Raw genomic sequence first — 23,121 nt, forward strand, 5'->3', positions numbered from 1 at the left:
TACCTATAAGTTTTTAGGGCGAAATATAATATCAAACAGAGAACAGAAAAAATTGAAAACCGTACAGTGTTAGTTTGTGTTGTAAAAATTTATATAGTATATATGTGTATACTAATAATGATATAGGCCTATACAATATACATGTTTGTAAAGCTAATGAAGTACCTACGGTAAGAAATCAAAAAAGTCAAAGTTTAGGCCTATGGTAAAAATATTTTTTTATTTATAAATAAAATACCCTAATGTTTTTGTATTTTAAGTTGATTTTGTGAGAAAAAAAATTCATTGTAATTTAGTATAAAACTTTTGTACCATATATGTTTTTACTTCAACCAACATAAACATATTGTAGTGTATTCAATTACCTACATATTAAAAATGTATAACACGTTGGGTAACAATTTTTGTTTTTAGGTGCTAGGGGTATAATAATATAAATAAACGGGAGACCGCAAAATACAACGGCATGAAAAATACAACCTTTTATACACACAATTTTTTACACACTAGGCCTATTCAATAAATATTCATGCATAATAAAATGCATGAAGGTAACTGTTATATAGGCCCTACACATACACATTTCTCTAAAAATACGAAATAATAACGAATTTAGTAATCAATTGCGGATAAAACGAGAGCGAAAACTCACCGGCAACAACACGCAATGACGAATACAAGGCACTTTGTGTATGAGACCTTGACAGTAGTGACACACTTTCGTCGTCTTAGTGAGATAAAACGTAAATAACCCTGAGCGCATGGCTGCCACTATCACAAGCTACATTTCTTCCTCTTCAAAATGACAAATTATATGACTAGTAATAATAACTTGGGCCTACACTGTATGTAATTCGTATTTTTCATACCGTCACCTTGTGACGGTTGGCCATTTGTTATAAAATTCGAAAACAGCTGTTTTCATAAAATCGTACCGGTTGTCCAATCAATATTTAGCTCTAAAATATCACTACCACAATGAAGATAAAATCAATGGCTATCCAGTGGTACCACCCGCAACATCCCAAGACGAAAATTACCTGAGCAGGGTAATGCCGGTTCCCAAGTGTCGGCTTCAAAAGATTTCTAATCGTCGTGTCATTGTTATATACTGCTACAGGGTTTGTTTATATGTAATAAAATGAAAGTTCAGAATGTGATCTTTCGATTGGCTCATCTGAGTTTATTATACAGTGGGACCTCGATGAGAAGACCCTCGATAACAAGTCACCCTTAATAACAAGTGTCATTTTAAAATCCCCTTCAATTTATTTTACCTCAAATCACATGTTATTGCAAACCTCAATAAGGAGTCAACCTTGATAACAAGTCTCATTATTTAATCACCTTGAGAGTCTTGTTATCAAGGTTCTACTGTAAGTGTTTTTTTTTTTACCGTTATAATAATTTTGGCTCATACCGTTACCCGGGGACGGTGGCCATTCTTAAGCATCAACGGCAAACCGTCACCCGGTGACGGTTGGCCACTGCTAGGGTTAAGACAACTTGTTTCAACTTGGCGTAAATCCTCTTCAGGCGTTGAAGTATGTCATAATTGCTTCATCGTAAGGTAAAACAGACACATCAGACCCGAACATTAACACCACGGACATTAAAATGATTAAATTACAGAAAATAAGGTGTTGGGAAATGAGGACACGACTGAATGCATAGGCCTATCGAGTAAAGACTGGAAGAAAAGGTTTTGACAAAATTTCGGTGTTTGGAATCTGACCATTTCCTCTGGCAAGAAAGTACTTAAAACATAACAAGATTGGTCCACAAATCCAGCCAGAGCTGAAAAACTAAGGCACTAAGAACTGTATAGTATAAAAAAAGAAATCTCAATGGTTGGTTAATTAAAAATTGTAATAGAATTAGGGTTCGTTGAATATTTCTGGTAACTCAAAGATATTATACTTCCAATTTCAAACGTAAACTAGTTTGTTTATATTAATCTTTGCTGATGATCCCTGAACTCCACTTCACGGTTGCTTCATCCCTAACTTCGCACAAGGGATGTTTTCCCACGCAGACTTTATGTCAAATGTTTATAAGGTAACAATATTTTTAGAAGTAGAAACAATATAATAAGCTTTATAATTTATAGATGTTAAACAAAACTATAACTAATCATTACATTGTATTAGAAAAAATAGGGGGTTTAAATCTACGATTGTGCAGTATTAGGTTGTAGGAAAAATCAAGAATGCATTGGAGTTTTTATTTTTATAAGTTAATTCGTGGAACTTTTATTGTATAAAGCAATTGTACACAGATTGCGCATGTAAAACACTGGCAATGGTTCTTTTGTAGGTTGCTGTAACAATATGTAAACACGATGAATGGGTTTCGGGGTTTTCCTGTGTGGATTGAAACAATATATCTAGTTTAGTTCGCTCTCAACGATCTCAATATCAATGATCCAACAAAATATAATACGTCCACACATTTTCATGTTTGATTTGTTATATTAATTAGTTTGAATCTGTTAGATTATTTATTATATTCATTTGTGTATACTAGTGGTCAAAAACACGAACAAACTAATATGTAATGTACAGCCTTCTATAATTTCACCCCACGTTGAAAATAAAACATTAAATTGGTATATCTTCTATTTGTTTAGATTCTTTCTTTACATTTCTTCACTATCATTGCAACCCATAAGGCCCATGTTAATTTATAAAAATTTTGAATTCATTTTTATGCTTATTTTGTAAGCCTATTTTAATTTCTAAAGGGATTCTGCACATCTACAGACTTATTTCTAACAGCATGCGTAGATTTTCCTTGCGATTCACACGAGCTGAGAAAAAAGGTGTTAAAGAAACATGCTTGCTTATAAATATACTGTAGATTGAACCATAAGGCAACAAATGCGAAGACATGATTTAATATAAAGAAAATATCATAGACCAAACGAAAAACTTTAATAGCGTGAACGTGTATGTTATCTTAGAGACATATAACATATACTCGAAGCTACATAGCCAGTGAGTATCAAGTTATTAACACAGGATGTTTGTGGGCGGACGATGTAATGGAGGAAGTCTGTAGGCGATCCGAGCCGGAATCCGAGTCTATAATTTTCGATGGTTTGGAATAAGACTAACTGAAGTGCTTTTAGTTTCAACGAATTAATTGGGGCTAAACGTTAATGGGATACACATCCCCATTGAAGTTGAATATTTTATAACTATTCTTGAATAAACTAGTAAACATTTCACCTACATGAAAACAAACTAGTATTCAGGAGGAATAAATTTAGCGTTTTATAGTGATTGAACGTTTTACTGATGTGGTATATTAAGTCAATTCTAAAGGATTGATTAAATGATTTTGGTTAGTCACGTGAATTATATTAAATTGATTTTACGATCCTCAAGGGGTTGTTGTGAATCTAAATTATCTTAGTATCTATTCTTCTGTAATTTACAAATAATATTTTGATTTACTTAAGAAGTTTTAGTATTCTAGTTTGGTAGTTAGAAGAGACGAAACGGAATGCATACATTTGATATTTATTACTTGAAAAAATTTTAATGAAGAAATTGACATTGTCAGATGTTTGGTGTTATTTAAAATTACATTTTTTAAGGATCGGTGGTCACTTTTAATAATGCAATTCCCTATATCTTCCTCAAAAGTCCGTGGACCATTTCAAGCAAAGAAATGGGCGAGCCAGTATAGTGCAAATAATTAACTATAGAGATAAATTCAAAGTGGTGACAACAGGACTTGAATCCACGTTATTTCTGCCTTAGTTATCTAAGTCTGCTGTGCTCCTTACTGAGTTCTGGACCCTCATAAAGACAATTTTTAAGTTCGTGAGAAACACTATATACTTAATGTGTAATTCCGTTTTTTAGCTCATCGCCGCATGAGGACTGTCACTAACTACTTCCTCGTCAACCTGAGTGTGTCGGATCTGATGATGGCTCTTCTCAACTGCATCTTCAACTTCATCTTCATGCTGAACTCTCACTGGCCTTTCGGATCTTTCTACTGCACCGTCAACAACTTCGTTGCCAACGTCACGGTGGCAGCCTCTGTCTTTACGTTGGTGGCCATCTCTATAGACAGGTAGGCCCTACAGATTATTTTGTTTACCATCGGTGTTTATGAGAACGAAATTTAATTTGATTATTAGAGAAATCTTACAAAAGTTTCGGAACTGTATTGCTCTGAGGATATGCACAGTAATATTGAATTCAATTCTGTGTGGAAATCAGTATTACAAGGTTTCATAAATCTTTGGTAGAGAGTTCCCAAGACAAAAAAAAACGTTCTTCGAGTGCTTGCTTCTTGAGATACCTGATGTATCATACATGAAACAAGGTAGACGATATAAATATAATTTTAATTTATTGGCTGTAAAAAATGAAAAAAATATAAATAATTTCTATACAAATGATAGAATACTTTACTGTCCTTGCAAACCTGATTTTTTATAGCACTAAAACCGTTTCGGAGATTTTTAATCGTCGGTTGCGTAGTCATACACTAAACTCAATGACTGTATTAATTTTTTTACGAAAATTCTTCATCTTCATTGCGTCAACGGTTAATACATATACATCACAAGACACGACACGAAAACATTAAAGCACGTGCACAGCTAAAAAACTGACGACCTTACGATCAACTGCTTGATTAAACAAGGAATCTTAAATTGAATGAGAAGTAGCTTACCTAAACCAAACTCTGAAATGATAGCTTGATAAATAATAATCAAGCTGAAATATAATTAAAAAATAGTACTGTATCTTCGAATAAAATAAAACACACCAGAATATTTTGGTGTGATTCAAAATAGACATGGGAACATATAAACAGCAAAGAATCGTATTTTTATCTCCTGGTTACAATCCAAGATGTTGTAGCCACTTTCTGATGGTAACATTAATTCTGTAGAGACTTTTAACTTTGTTTTGAGAACTCGAGCTAGGAACGTCACGTCCGAGCGGAAGTGAACAGTGACGTGTTTGCTGTCCGTGTTTTGTATTGGCTTGTTACTTCCTGTCCGTTGAACTTCTGACAGAGCAAGTAAACATTAGCTAGAGGCCTTTTAAGATTGTCTTCAACATTTCCTATTGTACAGGACTTGTTGGATAAAGTTTTCTGGTTTTAGGGCAACAATAGGGGTTTTATTAGGTACAGGTTTATTAAAAATTATTCGTGATTTGTTTTCAACTTCCTTCAATAGTCGGTTGAAAAAATAATTTACAAAGACTGATACAATGTAAGTGTATTAAGGAAATCATGGTAGGCCTTATTGCTTAAATTTATTCCCTGCATTTTCCAACCCTAAACAATAGCACACCAAGAAGTCGGTTCCAAATAAATGATTCTGTCTTATATTTCGGAGTTGTTTATTAAATCAACTGTCTGAAATGTTGGAGGCTGCCAGAAACAAAAGAAACAATTTACTTATCAAAATAAATATTTTGTTTAATTAGTCTAAAAAATCTTGGTTTCTCAAAAATAAACAACATTATCATGATATGGCAACACAGAGGTTAAAATGTTTTGAATGTGAAACACTTTAGTTAATATTTTATTATAAAAGTATATTTTTAAATACAGAAAATAATCCAAACAGGAAAAAATATATTCAGTCTCATGTTCATTCCACTTTTTAATTTATCTCTTTGATACAAAATCTTACAAATATCAGTTTATTTTTTTAAGGTACAAGTGAATACAACAGTTAAGTAATATGATGTACCTAACAAAGTTATAAACCTTGAAATGGTTTCTTTCGAAGTGGATACGTTTCTTGTTTCCTGGGCCATTGGGTTCTTAGTGCTAGTAATTCCCTCCGTTGTATTCTAGGATAGTTTTCCAAATGACCTTAACTTTACGGTATAAAACATCAAAAGGAAGTTCGATGTGCTTTTTACAAAAACTGTAAAAGGCTTACTTACGTCTCTAAACTTCCTAGTTATCAAGTTCAGTAAAATTAATGTTGTTTTCTTTTGTGGACAATATTTTTATAATGACTTACGCATTTTGGGCAGAAAGGGCGTTTAAAATACTGTAATTAGCTTATTTATTTACTAAGAATTCTTTAAAATTATTAAAAATTCAGAAAACTTAAAATATAAGTAAGGATTGTTTGTTAAATGTTGATTGAGTAATATACAACTCTACACAAGTTTATGATTATTTTTTAAGTAGTTTTATAAATACAGCAAATGTGTTTAGCCCTCTATCTAAAAATGGAAACGAATATGTTATTAAGAAGCTGCACGCTTAAAATTTGGAGGAATTTAAAACCTTAATAATTCTTGTTGTTTGTTGCACGATAGAAGTTAAATAATTACACAATTCGTTTACCACTATATATGAATTATTAGTAAGCTCGAAACCTTATAAAACCCAAAGTGTTTTCAATATACTTTACAAAATTTGCTAGTAAGTGAAAGTTTCTGTGACCGAGGGAGATATATTCAATGTAGTCCATCCCGCTTGTCCCTGGTATCCTCTGGGGACGAGATATGAGGAAGGTCTACCCTTGCCTTCCTTTCCCTCTTGGTTGATTTAACACTCAACAAAATACGATAGAGATAAGAAAATAACTGTATTTCATATTCAGACCATAGGTGTTTAAAATATGTATAGCATATTCGACAAACGCCTGAACGCTTACAATAATAATGTACATACTGAAATTGTCTCAAATTGTGTTTATTGACGTATACAAATTCCAAGCGAGAAGTGATATCACAAACACATTTAGCCAAAACCATAACATTGATAAAGTCATTTGAATGTGGAATCTTCAAGACTGACTGTGTGTTTGTATAATCATTATAAAATTAAATTTCAATCTATAATTAAGTCCTTAAGTGATTTAATCCACATTGAAAGACATTATCTTACATTTTAAAAATCACTACCTATAAGACCCATTTGAACAACATTTAAAATGAGATAACTGACCACATATTTTATTTTCCTCGTCTGTATTTAATATTTGTGTTCAAGCAGTGCTCATTTACCACCTATAAAAAGAACAGATTAGTTTTAAGACCAATAAAGGGTAGCCAATTTTTTTTATATATAAATGAAATTACATTTGTTTGTTGATAAATAATGTTGTGTCTTGAATCTTGAAATTATACTGCAATAAATTATTCGGATTTTCAGATCTAATTACTCAGATACACATTTCATTGTTGTTGTACCACTATAATTTATATAATATTAATATTAAATATTATGCTAATATTATATTAATATTATATACTGCAATATACTGCATTATACTGCAATAAATTAATCGGATTTTCAGATCTAATTACTCAGATACACATTTCATTGTTGTTGTACCACTATAATTTATAGAATATTAATATTAATATTATGCTAATATTAAAACTGTTATTTCCTTGGCCAATCACAAACAAAATGGTCAGTTAGTCAAACCCGTAATTCCTGGGTTAACTTTGGCGTTCACAAAAGGCTGAGGTCCAATTGATTACTCAAAGCTTTGTTGGAATCTATAAATAATTGAGGGTTTTCCAATCCAAATAATGAAAAGTCAAACCTCGGTAGCTTAACGACATATTGTTTAATGTACATGCCGATGGTTTAGGCTAGGTGATCGCTGTTTTCCTGTCAGCGTGTGTTGAAGATTATAAAATTACTTTAGTCGTCTTGTCAAACGGTAAAGTGAAATGATATAAATGAAATGTAATAATATTTTATTTCCCATAAATTATAGACATATAAGTACATTGTATTTTTTTTATATAATACAGCAAACATTACTAACTAGATAACAAAACAAAAATTATATGCTGTAGAAATAAAGCGAAAAAGTGCAAAAAAAATACCTTCTATAACAATGGAAAATGGAAAAAGTCTACATAGGCAGGGCCTGTGCGACGTGCGTAGACTCGAGTTGCGAAAAGGTTAATTTAGATGGGAGGTAAAAAATGAATAGGGAAACAAAAAATAATTCGTTGGGCAATCTTGTTGCATTGCTTTGACATAGAAAAGCAATCTTGAATCGAAATTACTAATCGAGCCAAATCGTCTTTCAAGTCTATATAATATTTATTTACTCAATTTATGTATGAAAAAACTTAACTATTTTTCAGTTGTCAACATATATGGGAAATTTCATATACCTATTTTAAATAAAGTTTGGGAATATTTTACAACTTGATGTCAGTATCATTAGCGCTATCCAAAAATGTTAAAAACCATTTTAACTTTGACTATGGATCTTGGGTATATCCCAATATGACATTATCAAAATTGGAAACGCCGCAGCCCCGGTCTATCAAATCAGCTGCTTCACCAACAGCTCATAGCGGAGCGTCTGCTCAATTTTTAAGTTTACACGTTTGCTATTACAGTTATCACCATGGCAATTAGGCTGGCCGTGCGACGTTGCCACACACCAACGCCTCAGAGAAGGCTAGGTACTGTGGTATGTAATACCATTGTGTATCAGTTTTACGAAACAATAATGTAATTAATTGTGTAAGCCGATAAAAGTGTGTGCTGTAGTCCAAAAAAGTTGGTATTTATGACAGAAATCAGCAATTGGAACAGAGGGCATCCACGAGACGTCTCCAGTCCTGTGTTTCTCCGTCCAGTCTCGAAGCTCCCGCCAGGTCTTTCCCTAGCTATTCATAACCAAAGCTAATGGTTATAATATAATATAATAATATAATATAATATAATAATTGGTTATAATACCAAATAAATGGTAATATATAGTGGTTTTAATACTCCAATTATATACCCCTAGATACATGGCCATAGTACGTCCTCTCCAGCACAGAATGTCCAGGTGTACAGCTAGGGCCGCAATAGCAGTGATATGGATAGCCAGCGCACTCTTGGCGTTCCCTTGCCTCCTTTACTCCAGTACCATGGTCAAGAGGTAAGTTTGTATCTAAAATTATAATAAAATGTATCGGTTGATCTTCGGAAGACGACCGTGTTGTTCAACCAACAATAGTCGTTCAACTAAAACAACCGTTCGAATGTATTGCCATATTTGGGTACAATCATAGATAATATAACCGTGGTACAATTCAACTGGACATTTTGTATGCGTTATAGCAAACTATCCTCGGTGTAAGGTAAACTTCTTCAGCAGGATCGCGCAATACTGTTAACTGCTTCGAATATAATTGATTGCTGCAATGCTTAGAAAAAGTTCACTAGTAATAATTTCCGAGGTCGTCTCGCAAAGACTATGATTCGAAATTTTACATAGACTGTGGAAACCTATCTTCTATTTTTAAAAACCTAATAGTTTTATTCTGTCAAAATTTTGATCTCTGCTTAAAAGAGGGTTATTCTAAAAAACATACAAACATTTTATGTTTATGATATCTTTTAAAACATATGTTACATATACACTGTATAAAGCTAGTGATCAATCCCAATTTGGTTATATTAGATTTGAGAAACACAATAGCGCTATCCGAAGTCAATAGTTATATGCTTCAGGTGTTCACTATCTAGGATCTTATGTTAAACAGGCCATATCGTCTTTGTACGGGAGATGGAGCTTATCTTTACCTTCGACTGGTCTATAACAATAGACAACGCTATGCTCTTGGCTTTACTAGAAATAAACTTCACCATTTATTACCCATGTAAGATAATACAAATAATACATAATATCTCACTGTGTATATGTAAAGACTATGTTTATAGTCAAATTTGATATTAACAACAACGTTCTTTATAGTGCTCTTTCCTAAATGAAATGAAAATAATTGATTTAAACCGGCAGGGCCACATGCTCCAGTCCGCAAATAGCATTTATACAATCCGTTTAGTGCAATCTCTTACGAAATGACACTGGCGTCAAATGAAAAATAACGTATATAAAACGTAAAATAATGTGTATAAAAATAAAATGAAATTGATAAGGGTTAAGGATAAAATTATCCTTGTAACATTAAAAACTGCTTTGTTAATCCTTCTACCAACATTAATTGGTTTCAAATTATTTTAGAGAATTTCAATCTATTTTGGTGGACCTATTGCAACACACAGTACAGGCTTTGTTGAAATACAACAAAAATCAGGTAGCAATTTAAATGCCAAACTTACTACCTGGAAAATTAACTTGAAGATGTAGAAAGAAAACAGTAAGAGCGGATTCAATTTCTACATATGTTTCCTACAATTTGTCAAAATTTATTACATTATCTTACTTGTCTTGTATGTTAGTAGTATAAGATTGTATAATGGATTATATGGTTCCTCAATACAATATCTCATTACATCAATACATCAATACAATGGTTCCTCAATATCTCAATACATTTGAAGTTTCCTCAATACAATATCTCTCAAGTAAAAAAATAAAAACAATTAAATAGTCCATAACGATGCTATAATTTTAACAGACTAAAATAATTAACCATTCACACCTTATATATACCTCATATTGTTGTTGTTGTTGTTATTGTTGTGTTGTTGCTTCATATTGTTTACCTTGATATTCATTTACAGATACAGGAACGGCCAGACAAGGACTGTCTGCTATATGATGTGGCCTGATGGAAGATACCCGTTTTCTATGGCTGAATATGTGTAAGTTGTAGGCATAGAGATATGTTATTTTTTTACTGAAATTCATGTGTTAAATTAAATGTTATCTAATTTCTTGTCTATTATTAAATTCCACAGGGGAATTTGACACACTTAAAACTACTAACTAACAAACTAACTACTAACTAACTTTAATAAGATGAACAAGACTTACGAGAAACCCTGGCTTTTAATTAGAAGAAATTTAACCTCTATACTGTGGTGATAGGGGGAGAGAGAGAGTGGGACTTTAACACATGGGAGGTTGGGAAAACTCAACCCGCATTGAAATAAATTAAAACATTTGATTAGAGATTTGTGATGGTAACCAATCGGTTTTATTACTATTTATTATGGGTGTACTAAAGTCGTTTAACAATAAAGGTTTCATTTTAAATATTAAGATTGTTTAATAATAATAGCTATTTTTTTATTAAGAGCGCAACGCCAGTGCTCGTAAAACACATGTGATTTTTCCTATCACCATAATTAACTTATAATAAGACACAAATTAACTTTTTAGATGTGTGTAAAATATAATTAAGGATGTACGGTTACGCCCTGATTCTGACAATGATAGTTTTTTCCCACGCAAAACGTTGGAAACCCCTGGAAAAGCGGAAAAAACGAGATATTCGCGGAAATATGTCATAAGGGTACTCAAATTAACCGGTAAAGCGAGCCAAACAAGAATATGAAGAATGTGCATCAAGAAGATCCGATAAACATTAACGGAGATAAAAGCTTTGGTTAGGTTGGGTTGTTACGTTAGGTTAGATTAGGTTGGCTTAGGTTAGGTTATCCATAACATTGGTATTGTTAGTAACCTAACCCAACCTAACCTAACCATAAGTAACCAAACCCAACCTAACCCAACCTAACCCAACCCAACCGAATTTAACCTATCCTAACCCAACGTAACATATAACAACCGCTTTTCCGGTCGTAACTTAGTTTTTTTTTTCGTATTCCGATGCTTTTCCAGCCATATCTCAGTTGACATCTTTCGGACCTTAAAACTTCTTGCATATTCTTGTTCAGCTCTTTTTATTACCATTTGATTGGAGTAGCCACATGACCATTTTCGGCGTAAATATATTTTTTAACATTTCCGTGGCTTTCCGACGTTTTGCGCGGAAAACTATCATTTTCAGAATCAGAGCGTTATTTCTTACATTTTTAAAAAAGAAAATTTTTTTCCCAGGGTGCACTAAGAAGGTAAGAATTACCAAAAATCCACCCGTGACAGCTATCAAAATATGCTTCCACAGGTACAACCTGGTGTTCCTGAGTCTCACATACCTAGTTCCTGTGGTAGCGATGGCGGTGTGCTACACCCTCATGGGCAGAGAACTCTGGGGTAGCAAGTCCATCGGCGAGCAAACCCAGAGGCAGCTAGATGCCATCAAGTCCAAAAGAAAGGTTGGCTATTGCTTTAGGTATCTCATTCGAAAAATAAACTTTTCGTTAAATATGTCAAATGGATCCTTATAAACATTTTGTCAACCATTTTTTACAACACTGGATGAAACAGGGCACTAACCATTGGGTCCATTGTTTGTTGCAAAAATATAAAGGTCAATAACTATTTTTATAAGCATAATTTCCTTGAATATCCATAAGCCTGATAGCCAACGCAACAGTTATAGTCTGTATGATGGAACATGTCTCCTGTCTACCTGGAGCTGTTCCGGATCTTAAACCTACTTCATGCAAAATATAGCAATTGGATAGTTGGATAGTCAGTTTCGTAAATTATTGAATCATAAACTTACAACTTTATATACAGTAATTGCGTTTGTTAACATACGAATGTAAATAGTATCCACAGGAGTAGTGCAATATGTCAAATTTACACTGATAATTTTGCGATCGGAATTAAATAAATATGTGTAATATTGAAAAATATTGAGCGTAATGCAATATCATTATACTTTCTTTAATTTTAAAATGTTTTATTTTCGATGTATTTATTCTGGTGCTTTTAACGTTAGTAATCAACTTTCGTTGTATTAGGGAAAAAACTATCCTTAATTTTAATCATGATGGAAATATCCGCGACAATCCCTCAAATAAGATAAACTCACTAATTTTTACAAAACATGAACTTGAAATGAAGTAAATAAAAACACAGTTTTCCTCAATATTACCAATAAATATCATTGTATATTCTTATGAAAATAACATTTCCTTCAAATATATATTGAGCCCATCATCCTCATGTCTCTCTTATCAAGGAACGTTTGATATTTATAAATACGATTCCTCCTGTAAAATTGAATTTAAAGATGAAAGACCCAAAAGTCTTATCACTTCAAGGATTATAAGTCTCACAGAAGTGCCTGAATATGCAGAGTCAGCCTTGCTCTCTACAAGAAATTCTTGACAAAAGAAGCATTTGAGTTGAATACTTTTCTGTTTCCGATCCTTGAATACCAAGCAGTATGGAAACTGATAACGAAAACATGACTGTCGAAAACAGCACATTCAGTTGTGGCGTGCAGAATTTGTAAAACATCACTTGTTTACTTGAAAACCCACAATTCTGAACCAATTTTCTACTTACACCAGATGGGTTTTAAGTTCGTATTCGTGTTTGTGATGTTAGTCTATATTTCTTTATATAATATAGTTAAACACTTTTCGCTCATATATAATGTTTTAACGTTGAAGTTTGGTACGAAATTGTTTTTCTAAATAGTTTTAATTTTATTTAGACCTATTTCACAATGTTTACAATATAACTATATATGGGACGTGTTTAATCCATCTTTATGAATGGCCTTTTTACCAAACAATTGTTATTAGTTAATAAAACGTTGTTAATAATGAACGAATTTACTTACAAGAGAGAAAATATCAACGTATTTGACCATAAATAAAGCCGTTGAACATAAGAGCAAACATAAGAGTTTATCTTGATTGAGTGTTATGTTTTGTTTTACTTTGTTTATATATTTTCTGCATGTTTGTATGAAGTACATTACTGACATATACATTACCTCAATCTAAGGCATATATTTCCATGTAGTTTCTTCATCTTAATGAATCAAGTTTGTCGAAATTTATTTTTTTTAGCTTCGTATTTGTAATGTTGTGAGCCATTAGTTATTTGCTTTTTGTTGACGTTAAGTTTAAAATATTGTATTTTACCGTATAAAACTATCCAACTATAACAATGACTTATCCTTTTGTTTCAAGGCCAAACAGAAAAGCAACACTTGTAAAATCTACACAATGATAAGAAGAGAAATATTTAGGCAACATCGGTGCACTATAAAAGTTACCAACGAGAAGTACACATAAACAGTCTGCAGTAAAAATATTCAGGGGATCTTAAGTCTACACACTTTTACTCTATCTATAACTCTTCATAACTTTAATTTCTTCATTTTCTCCTCTCTCAGGTAGTAAGGATGTTCATCATCGTAGTGACCATCTTCGCCCTGTGCTGGCTGCCCTACCACGGCTACTTCATCTACGCCTATCACAATAACTCCGTGGCGGCCAGCAAGTATGTACAGCACATCTACTTGTTCTTCTACTGGCTGGCTATGAGTAACGCCATGGTCAACCCTCTCATCTACTACTGGATGAACAACAGGTAAGAAATCTCCACTAGGTGAGCAAGAGCTACTCTAGTGGTAGATTGGGGGCTTTGGTGTCGAGGTCCCGGGTTCAAATCCTGCCAGTCACCAATGGATTTTATCCGTGTGATGATGCCGCAACCCACTAGGACTAGCCTTAAGTAATGTGCAAAACGGTGCTTGGGTAGAACTAGGATGTGAAGGTGAAACATAAAAAAATAAATAACGTAATATCCAAAGTCATTGATTGAATTTAATTCACAATTTCTTGTTATAATCGATGAATGTAAAAGTTAAACAATGGTATATCTTATAAACAGAGTCTTAATTTACTATTTTTTACTAAATACCTGTTTAACAACTGAGACGATACGATACTTTTCATACATGGTTTACTTTTATACGTTAGCTGTTTTCCTTATTGTTTGCTGAATACAAACAGCTGTTACCATTACTATTTGAATGCAGCTTGTATTACTCCATCAACTCAATAATAATATACTTCTGTAGTTGATGAAATGTGTTTCATTAAATCGGTCCAAAATCTACGAAGGGATACATGGTAGTTAAATTTGAATGTGACATTATAATAAACCAAATTTTCTTATAGTGCCACAACTCTTGTATTGAAAACAATAACTTTTCGAAGAAGTGTTTTGTTACTTAAAGTAAAATTCTAGCACAAGATTAAACTTGGCACTTAGTCATCGATCGCAAATATCTCAGAAGTTTGAGAAGTGAATTCCAGACAATGACTTCCAGTTCCATTATGTCATGGCCTTCAGCAGTTTTAAAGTTTGTTTATGGCTCTGTTAAATATTTAATGCATTAATTTCTAGCTTCAAATGAGGATGGAGAAATTCTAACCAGGGTAAATTAAATAAACAGTCCCAGATAAAAAATAGCCAAAATAAAATATAATAATGTTTATAATAATCGAGGGATTTTACTCTTGTAATCAAAGGAAAACAATCTGTATCTTTAAAAGCTTCTAGATCTCGGTTTCAACGTATACATAATGAATGCACGTAGCCTAAGCAGATTACATCAACCCACTCGCCTCTCTTATGTGTTATAAATTTTACTATAATATATTACTATTATAATTTAGGTACTGTAATATTTCTTTCGTACCTGTAACTATCTAATACAGTAAACAACAATAAACATTTTTATTTAAAATATTTTTTTTGTGTCTATGCCAATGACAATTCACGCAGGAGCATAACAAACGCTTCATTCGTAAAAAAATATTATTGTAATTTTTAATAATCACAATATTAAAATGTGGATAATATTGATAGGTAGGCTACTTTACATCTTTTACTTCTAGGTAATCCCTGTGTTAAGATCACAATCACTCGATTGCATATTATTAAAGTTTTTGCAGCGTTAATGTATGCATTTACATACAACTTAAAATCTACTTTTCTGTTACCGTTATAGCCACCATTATTATATTATATTATATTAACCGAAACTTGGAGTTTGTTCAGACGTTAAGACGTTTATAACGTAATATTTACGTGTTTAGCGTTTTACATCGCTTTTAAGGTAATTGGATAAGCCAGGATACATCTTGGGGTACCGAACCCATCCCCCTGTACTTAAAGCTACGGTGTAGCTAAGATATAAAATGTTGAACGTTGCAAAAGTTTGTAATTCAATCATACAAAACACACTCAATTTATTTGAACCAAATTTCTTTTTATAACTGGTTTTGTTCCTGTAATCTATGGTTGGGTTAGATTTTGTACAGTATATTTAATAAACCGTATTATCCTCACTCTATTGCGAATCACGGGTAGAACCAGTATTATTAGCAATTAAGGATGGACCGATGCATCTAGGTGTAGATATATACCTAACTTCGGAAAAATAAAAAAATAACCAACCAGTTAACATGTGCGCATAAACGAAATATAAATGATAAATCAAATGAAAATCAAGTGCGAAACGCACGGTGGCTCAAATACTGATTATTTCACTTAAACAAGAAATTTGAGTATAAGATCGTAATATTAATTAACTAATATTTTCCATAATAGTGAGCCAGAGCCCGAGATTTATCACAGTAATTTTTACGATTAAAGGTTGATTCACACATATCAGTCCAGTCACAGTTCCGTTACAGTCCAGTTACATACAATCCAGTCACAGTTGCATCCGCAATTTTTCAGTCAAACTGTCAGTCATTTGGTTTCAGTTACTCTTCCGTTAAAGAATTTCAATTTCATTAAATAATTTTTTGTTAACTGTGACGTGCCTGAAGTGACTGGACTGTGACGTGCCGTAACTGATTGTTGAAGGCCGGTCTCAACTACAAACCATAAAAATTAACTCACATTGTACTTAAGTTTATCACTACCTATTTTACAGGAATAAAACTAACTTTTTACCTATATTCTATCCATGTTCTGTACAGGTTCCGCGTATACTTCCGCCAGATCATCTGCCAGTGCTTCTGCTTCAGGCCCAGTCTGAAGCACGAGCTGGAACTGCCCACAGTGAAGCACGGAGGCAGCCAGAGCGACGTAGTGGGTCGGTCAAGATCTGGTAAGGGTCGCTGGTAATTATCTGCTTCACTTGTATACTTGCTCGGTATACTCGTCGCATGCAAAAGTATAATGCAATATCATGAGATGAAGCTTGAATTTATCGGAATCTCTTGGTAAAATGGACAAAAAATAATGTTTTTAGCGAATATAAGCTATTACCGTAGTACTCATGGTAAGACCTGGACCCGGGACCGATTTACTTTTCCGTTTTGAGGTCCCTAGAGACCAAAAACACCATCCGTTCAAATTCATATATATATATATATATATATATATATATATATATATATATATATATATATTATATATATATGTGTCCGTCATATATATTTATATATGTGTCCGTTAGCGCGATAACTCTAGCAAAAATCATCCGATTTTGATGAAATTTGGTACAAACGTGTAAATCTACGTTTATTCGAGCGAGTTCGCGAACCAGCATGATCGGACCATGGGAACAGGGGATGATGGGAAGTTTTATGGGGTAAAAATTGGTTTTTACCATTTTCGACCCAAAAAACTTAGCAATTTCTTTCTAAACCATTTTGTAGAGCTAAAAAAAATAATTTAGTGTATTGAAGCGTTATTATGCGCCTAATGGTTCAGAGAAAATTCAAAAATCTGTAAATTTAAATTTCGCATGTTATTCTTATGGATAAAGTAAACTGTTGTAGTTTTTGCTTGTTTATGAGCATATTTTGATTAAATTTAGAAAATGCATTCATTTCATACTAAACCATTAAATACAAAAATAAAAAAAACTAACAAAAAAACACCTTTTTACCCTCCTTGTTGCAGCAAACCTAAGTACTCGTGAAACTAATGTATTTAAATAGGGAATAAATGTGACATTTTTAAGGAGACATTTAAGTTTAAATCTAATCAGGCAAATGGAAATTCGCTTAGTCTGCAGGTTTGCTGTGGAGGGGGTATTTGTTACTTGTGCTGCAGTCGGAACGGTCCGTTGTAGTTTAAATCAAGTGCAGCTGTTTTGTGGAGTTCGAACACATCTTCAGGTCATAATCTTTATGGTAGGCTACAAAGGCCCAAGAAAACTAACTAGCCTTGGATGCAAAGGGAGTGGCTAATTAAACAACTCGATAATCTCCCGGGAACCGAGATTAAAGTCAAAATCATCCACGATTCAAATTATGGGTCTGTAGGTTCTGTATGGTATCTTAAATAGATTCCATTTTTTTAGTAATTCCCTACTATGTGAAACGACTGTAGTTTATTTAATTGATCTACACAACTAACTCATATACTCTAACATTTTTTGCAGAACATTCTTTTTGAATAAGAAACTACAATGCTGTATTGTTATAGTACAACCGATCTTCCGACACTAACATAAACTTTAATTTGTTATATTTATAGTTATAACATGATATTCCCGTACGTTATCAATTTTAAGCTATTGTGTTTTGTTGCTAAATCATGGAGATACTGGCTTTCTACAAATAGCAAAATTCCATAATCGGTCTTGATTCTTAAAAAATACATTTTAACTACCGGTATGTCATAATTTTCCATTTAATAAAAATTGCAACTCGGGAGTGGTTGCGTTTTTAAGTTATAAAAGATAAGGGAATCATGGAAGGAATAATGCAGGATCCTTTTGTTTGTCAATAAGATTAGACTTTTTCAGTTTTGGCCATGGCTGTTTATTAATTATACGCCGTATGATCAAGGAACACATGGTTTTTACGATAATTAAAAAGGCTTAACACATGTTTTAAAATGTTATTGTGTGCTGTAGTCAGCCTCTCAAAAGCGCATGTCATTTATGAGAATAAAAATTAATACTGTATAATAATGTGTGGATTGTGAACACAGTCATTGATTCAAAAAGAAATTGCGACTTATCACTCTTTCATATTCGTAATTATAACATTTTATACCACCAAAAAGAGTATCCGGATTTAAAGTCATGTTACTTGTAAAGTAATGTAAAGTATGTTAAAACTCACAAAAAAGCCTGTATTGTTAATATTTAACTTGCACTACTTGTTAAAAACTTAAGCTCTCATGCTTACTTTTTCATTCTGCTTAAGCTTTACTGTTGCTGGAAAATTCAATAGCAGCTTATCACAAATGTGCAGGCATCCAGGTTATATTACTCGGATGTTTCACAGTATATTATCCACAGTTTCCTACTTACGACGTGGTATTATTAGGAAAATCGTATGGAGAAATATGGTTATGGATGTTGCATTTGCTGTCAAGCTTAATTGTTCACAGACTATACCGTTTACGGTTATATGTATATCGCTTACGTTATATCTATATATTAATAGGCAAGTATGTTTCTTTTAAAAACAATTTTCTCAGCTCGTGTGCATCGAATTAAAAACCTACGCATACTGTTATATATACTTTCCTCTAGGGCGTAGAATCCCTTTAAATTAAAATAGGCAAAAAGTAAGCAAAAGAAATTAGTTAAAAATGTAAAAAAATACATGGGCCTTATGGGTTGCCAATCTGGTGATGAAATAACAACGAAATATAAACATAAAATCCAAACAAATGGAAGAAATTCCAATCAAATGTTTTCGTAAATTTTCAGAGTGGCGAAAATAGAGAAATACATTACATATTTTCGTTGAGTTTTTTTTTTAGTAAATTTGTCTAATGATAACATATCGTCATAGCATGTACAAACGAATTAAATTGTGTTTTAGGAACTGCTAGTGTCGTTAGGTTATGATTTAACACTTTATATATTTTGTTGTCTAAGAGACAAACTTTTCGTTTATCACAGAAAGATACCTAAAGTCTGCAATATCCTCTCGGCCGTTTTACTTCAAACTTTTCGCCTCCTACTAGCGTCAGTAACTTTTACACCCAAGTCATGATTTCCAAATGCCATTTTATATTGACATAAAAAATATAAGATCACTGATACTGAACAAGAGTGAATTAGATTGAGAAATAGCAATATAGAGGTGAATATAAATACAGTAAAGAAACATATATACTATACATGGTTTGTTTCTTAATCAATTTCGCCCTTATCAATGTAGTTATACCTTCATGTACTTCCCAAATCTTTGATGACAATTGGAAATTATGTCTTGGGTAAAAATAGCTACTGAAGATAGTTGGAAAGGTGGTGGGTCAAAAGACAGTTTCGATCCAACAACCGATATGTTGTTGAATGTTGGTTTTAGGAAATTACTGCGACTATATATAATAATTGCCGAAAATACTGGCTGATGTTAAGGATGGACTGCTTCAACCAATCCGTTAGTATTTCCGCTTGGTTCACAACATGTTTATACCAAGATTAGACTGCCTACCACCAATCCTTGACCTTGAGATTACCTTCTTGACATTGTTACCGTTGTTGTTGACTGATTGCCTTTGCAGGTCGTCTACAGAGATCCATGTCTACACAATGGCGACGGACCACTCAGGAGATGCGTCTCCGACACCTGGGAGCGAAGTCTCATCTGATCCTGCATACAACCATGTTGCGCACCCCAGTCTGCCCAGATCCCCGTGCAAATGGCAACTCAGTCTGCAGTTAGCACGGGCCCAGCCTGCCGCCCCTCCTAGAGCGACCAGTTTCAAGTACTAGTTTATAGGCGGCAGCACCTACAGTACTCGACCGTGCCGAATATAGGTCAAATGTGTCGTAGATTTAGGAAATTAGTGGAGATATGGTGAAGCTTTTGATTTCGTCTTGGGACTTTATTCGATGAACTGTTTCAGATGGAATAGTACGTGAACAGGAGGAATGTAAAAGATGTTGTGTTACTTTAATTGATTTCATTCGGGTGACCCAAATTTATTAAACCAATATAATTGAATTGTGTTTGCGCCTTTCGGCAATTCTTAACGTAAAAATGTTAAGAAAGCGAAGTTTCAAAGTGTTACGCTTTATTAGTAACACGAGGAAAGAATAAGCAACTTTTTACAACAATCCATTTTAATATCCCCTGGAGTCCTTTTTAGGTAAAATAGGCTTCGTCTGTTGTCCAAATCATGGTTAAAAACCTGTCCTCTCTTGATGCGTATCATGCTTTGAAAATGTTGAACATTGCAACTAGGCAAAAGAAATACTTTCTCTGTGTAAACTTCTATTCGGACTATAGACGAAAGTAATTTGCCTATTTTGTCTACTTTTAATGTGGAAATCGGAGTTTTCAATTGTTGAGTCCGCTCATGCATTTTACTAAGACAATTAGAAAAAAGAAAATTTTACATTATTTTACCTCGTATTTTCCACCCAACGTTTTAATTCAATGTATATTCGCTTTTAAACGTAATAGTTTAGCTAGTCTACTTGCAGTCTTTTGTTATTAGCGGACCAATAATAACTATGTACAACTCTACAATCCCAAGATTTTTACAATGTTTACATCACACAGTTGTTATTTTTATACCTGAACAGTAATAATGGGTGTTGTTTTATTAATTATTATTATGTACATGTATTATTAAGTAAACAATTTTATTTGTTATTTGACGTAAATAATGATTTTATATACATCAACTAATAGGTAGGCATACATAGAAGATTATAAAGGGTCATTCAAGTTTAAAAGGCTTGATTAATTTAACTGTAAACAATTTGAAAACTTTTATGCTGTTTGATTAATAACATCGAAAATTATAAATGCTCAACAGTGCTGCCTTTTCTTACCTGGAAAATGTAAATCGAGGCGTTGAATCAAATTATGATGAATCTTATTTCTTTGGTGGTTAAATATTCTTTTAGACTTATAGTTCACTATCATTTAAAAAATCTCATTTATAAGCTAATTTAAAATTCGGTATTGTTAAGAGATGTTTTATGTTAACAGTATAATAGGTTTATTTCAAACACAATGCTTACAGTGAAAACTATTGCAATTTAGTTGCATCGTGTTTTGAACTATCTCAAACACAATGAACCCCTATTACTATTTATATTTTTTTAATTATTATGAATTCAGAGATTCATGACAATCTAAAAATCAAAACAACCATCGTTTTATCAAATATTAAAAATATTTTGTTATTATTCAATAAGTCGATTAAATTGGTATTTACTGATTTTTAATGTATCCATGTAAAATAAACTAGGGTTTTGAAGCAAGTGTTATTTGGTTAGATATATTGTTTACTTGGTGAATTAGTAATTTTATTATATACTACATTCCACGAAAAGGTCGTTTTTATTCAGATGGTCATGGTGTATTATTATTGTTAGTATTAGCTAGATGGTCTGTCAAAATATTATTGTTTTTTATCCCAAATGATATGTTTTGTTCAGATACTAAAAACCTTGTTATATGAACTAAAAAAAAAAAAATTAAAATTGTGTCTCCCGAATATTGTTGTGTTGTTGATCCACAAGTTTGACACTACAATCCGACCACTGCAGAAGTTAAACAAAATAAAAATTAGTTGTATTCTAAAAAGTATGTATATTTTAAAGCTTAAAGAGCATAGATCAAATATGTTTATTGTTTATAATAATTCATTTTAGAATTACGAGTAGGCCTACTACTAATTGAATAATTATAAACATAGGGTACAATTTAAATGACACTACCTAAGTTTTCCCAAATACTTCAATTCTGTTTATAAAGCCCTATTTGTTACGTGTTGTTGATACTTTTTAATGCATTTTTATTTATAAGGTATAACACTATTGATACAAATCCGAACAAAACATGGTGTAACATCTCAAAACTTAAACCTATCAAACTTTAAAATTAGTTATATCTCGCATCAGAACGGTACAAAAAAGTAAAATTATAAAATATTGTCTAGTTACGTAGTTCCTTAAAGCAATCTTTAGCTTAATATTTTGGCTATCCTGGTTTAATCTAACGAATAACCTTGAGATCGGAGGCTGTATTATGGGCAAAGACTTTAATTGAATTATTTTGCAACAATGTAAATCTATATTTGCTGACTGTGATATTGTAAAAACGTAAGTATTTAATGTTAAACGTAGTTTTCTTAGAGCGTCTTCCTCGGTATGTGGATAACTTAAACCTGTTGAATGGTCAAACATTCTAATGTGGGAGGAGAGGATTATTATTATATTTTAGTTAGATATTATATAGTTATATACTATATTTTACATAAAGAATATAGCTTCCACCACAAAATAATCTTAGTTCATGTTTAGTTAGTTTTTTACTGCGCATTAACAAGCTGCCCAATAATTGTCTTCCTTTGGAAATAGAAAGTGTTGATTTTAATTTGAGGGGGTACAGATACTTACTAATATTGTTAAAAATTTAAATTTTATCTTAAGAAATATTTGGTAATGTCAATAAAATAGTATTATATTTCTTGAGTAATGTTTAATCCTTCCTATCACAATCCCACTTGCCAAAAAATAAATGAAACAATAAACCCTGAATTATTTTAGTACTCGTTAGTATTTTTATTTTGTGTAA

At 32.5% G+C, this 23,121-nt stretch overlaps 1 protein-coding gene across 2 annotated transcripts in view; it reads left to right on the top strand.

The window, feature by feature from the left end:
* Positions 1 to 20,472, top strand: part of LOC128986717 (tachykinin-like peptides receptor 86C) — a 40,502-nt gene extending 20,030 nt beyond the window's left edge. Inside the window, exons 4-10 of one of the 2 annotated variants that reach the window (XM_054407211.1) lie at positions 3,873 to 4,086; positions 8,771 to 8,905; positions 10,498 to 10,578; positions 11,847 to 11,997; positions 13,983 to 14,179; positions 16,588 to 16,731; positions 20,090 to 20,472. In XM_054407211.1, coding sequence (XP_054263186.1) covers positions 3,873 to 4,086; positions 8,771 to 8,905; positions 10,498 to 10,578; positions 11,847 to 11,997; positions 13,983 to 14,179; positions 16,588 to 16,731; positions 20,090 to 20,300 — 1,133 coding nt within the window. In that variant the 3' untranslated portion in view covers positions 20,301 to 20,472. The remainder of the gene's footprint in view (positions 1 to 3,872; positions 4,087 to 8,770; positions 8,906 to 10,497; positions 10,579 to 11,846; positions 11,998 to 13,982; positions 14,180 to 16,587; positions 16,732 to 20,089) is intronic. The other variant, XM_054407212.1, reaches the window with a different exon arrangement.
* The last annotated feature ends 2,649 nt before the right edge of the window (positions 20,473 to 23,121 follow it).

This window comes from Macrosteles quadrilineatus, unplaced genomic scaffold (assembly GCF_028750875.1).
Source record: "Macrosteles quadrilineatus isolate MER2022 unplaced genomic scaffold, UCM_ALF_1.0 Scaffold_2__2_contigs__length_208266976, whole genome shotgun sequence".
Lineage (NCBI taxonomy): Eukaryota > Metazoa > Arthropoda > Insecta > Hemiptera > Cicadellidae > Macrosteles > Macrosteles quadrilineatus.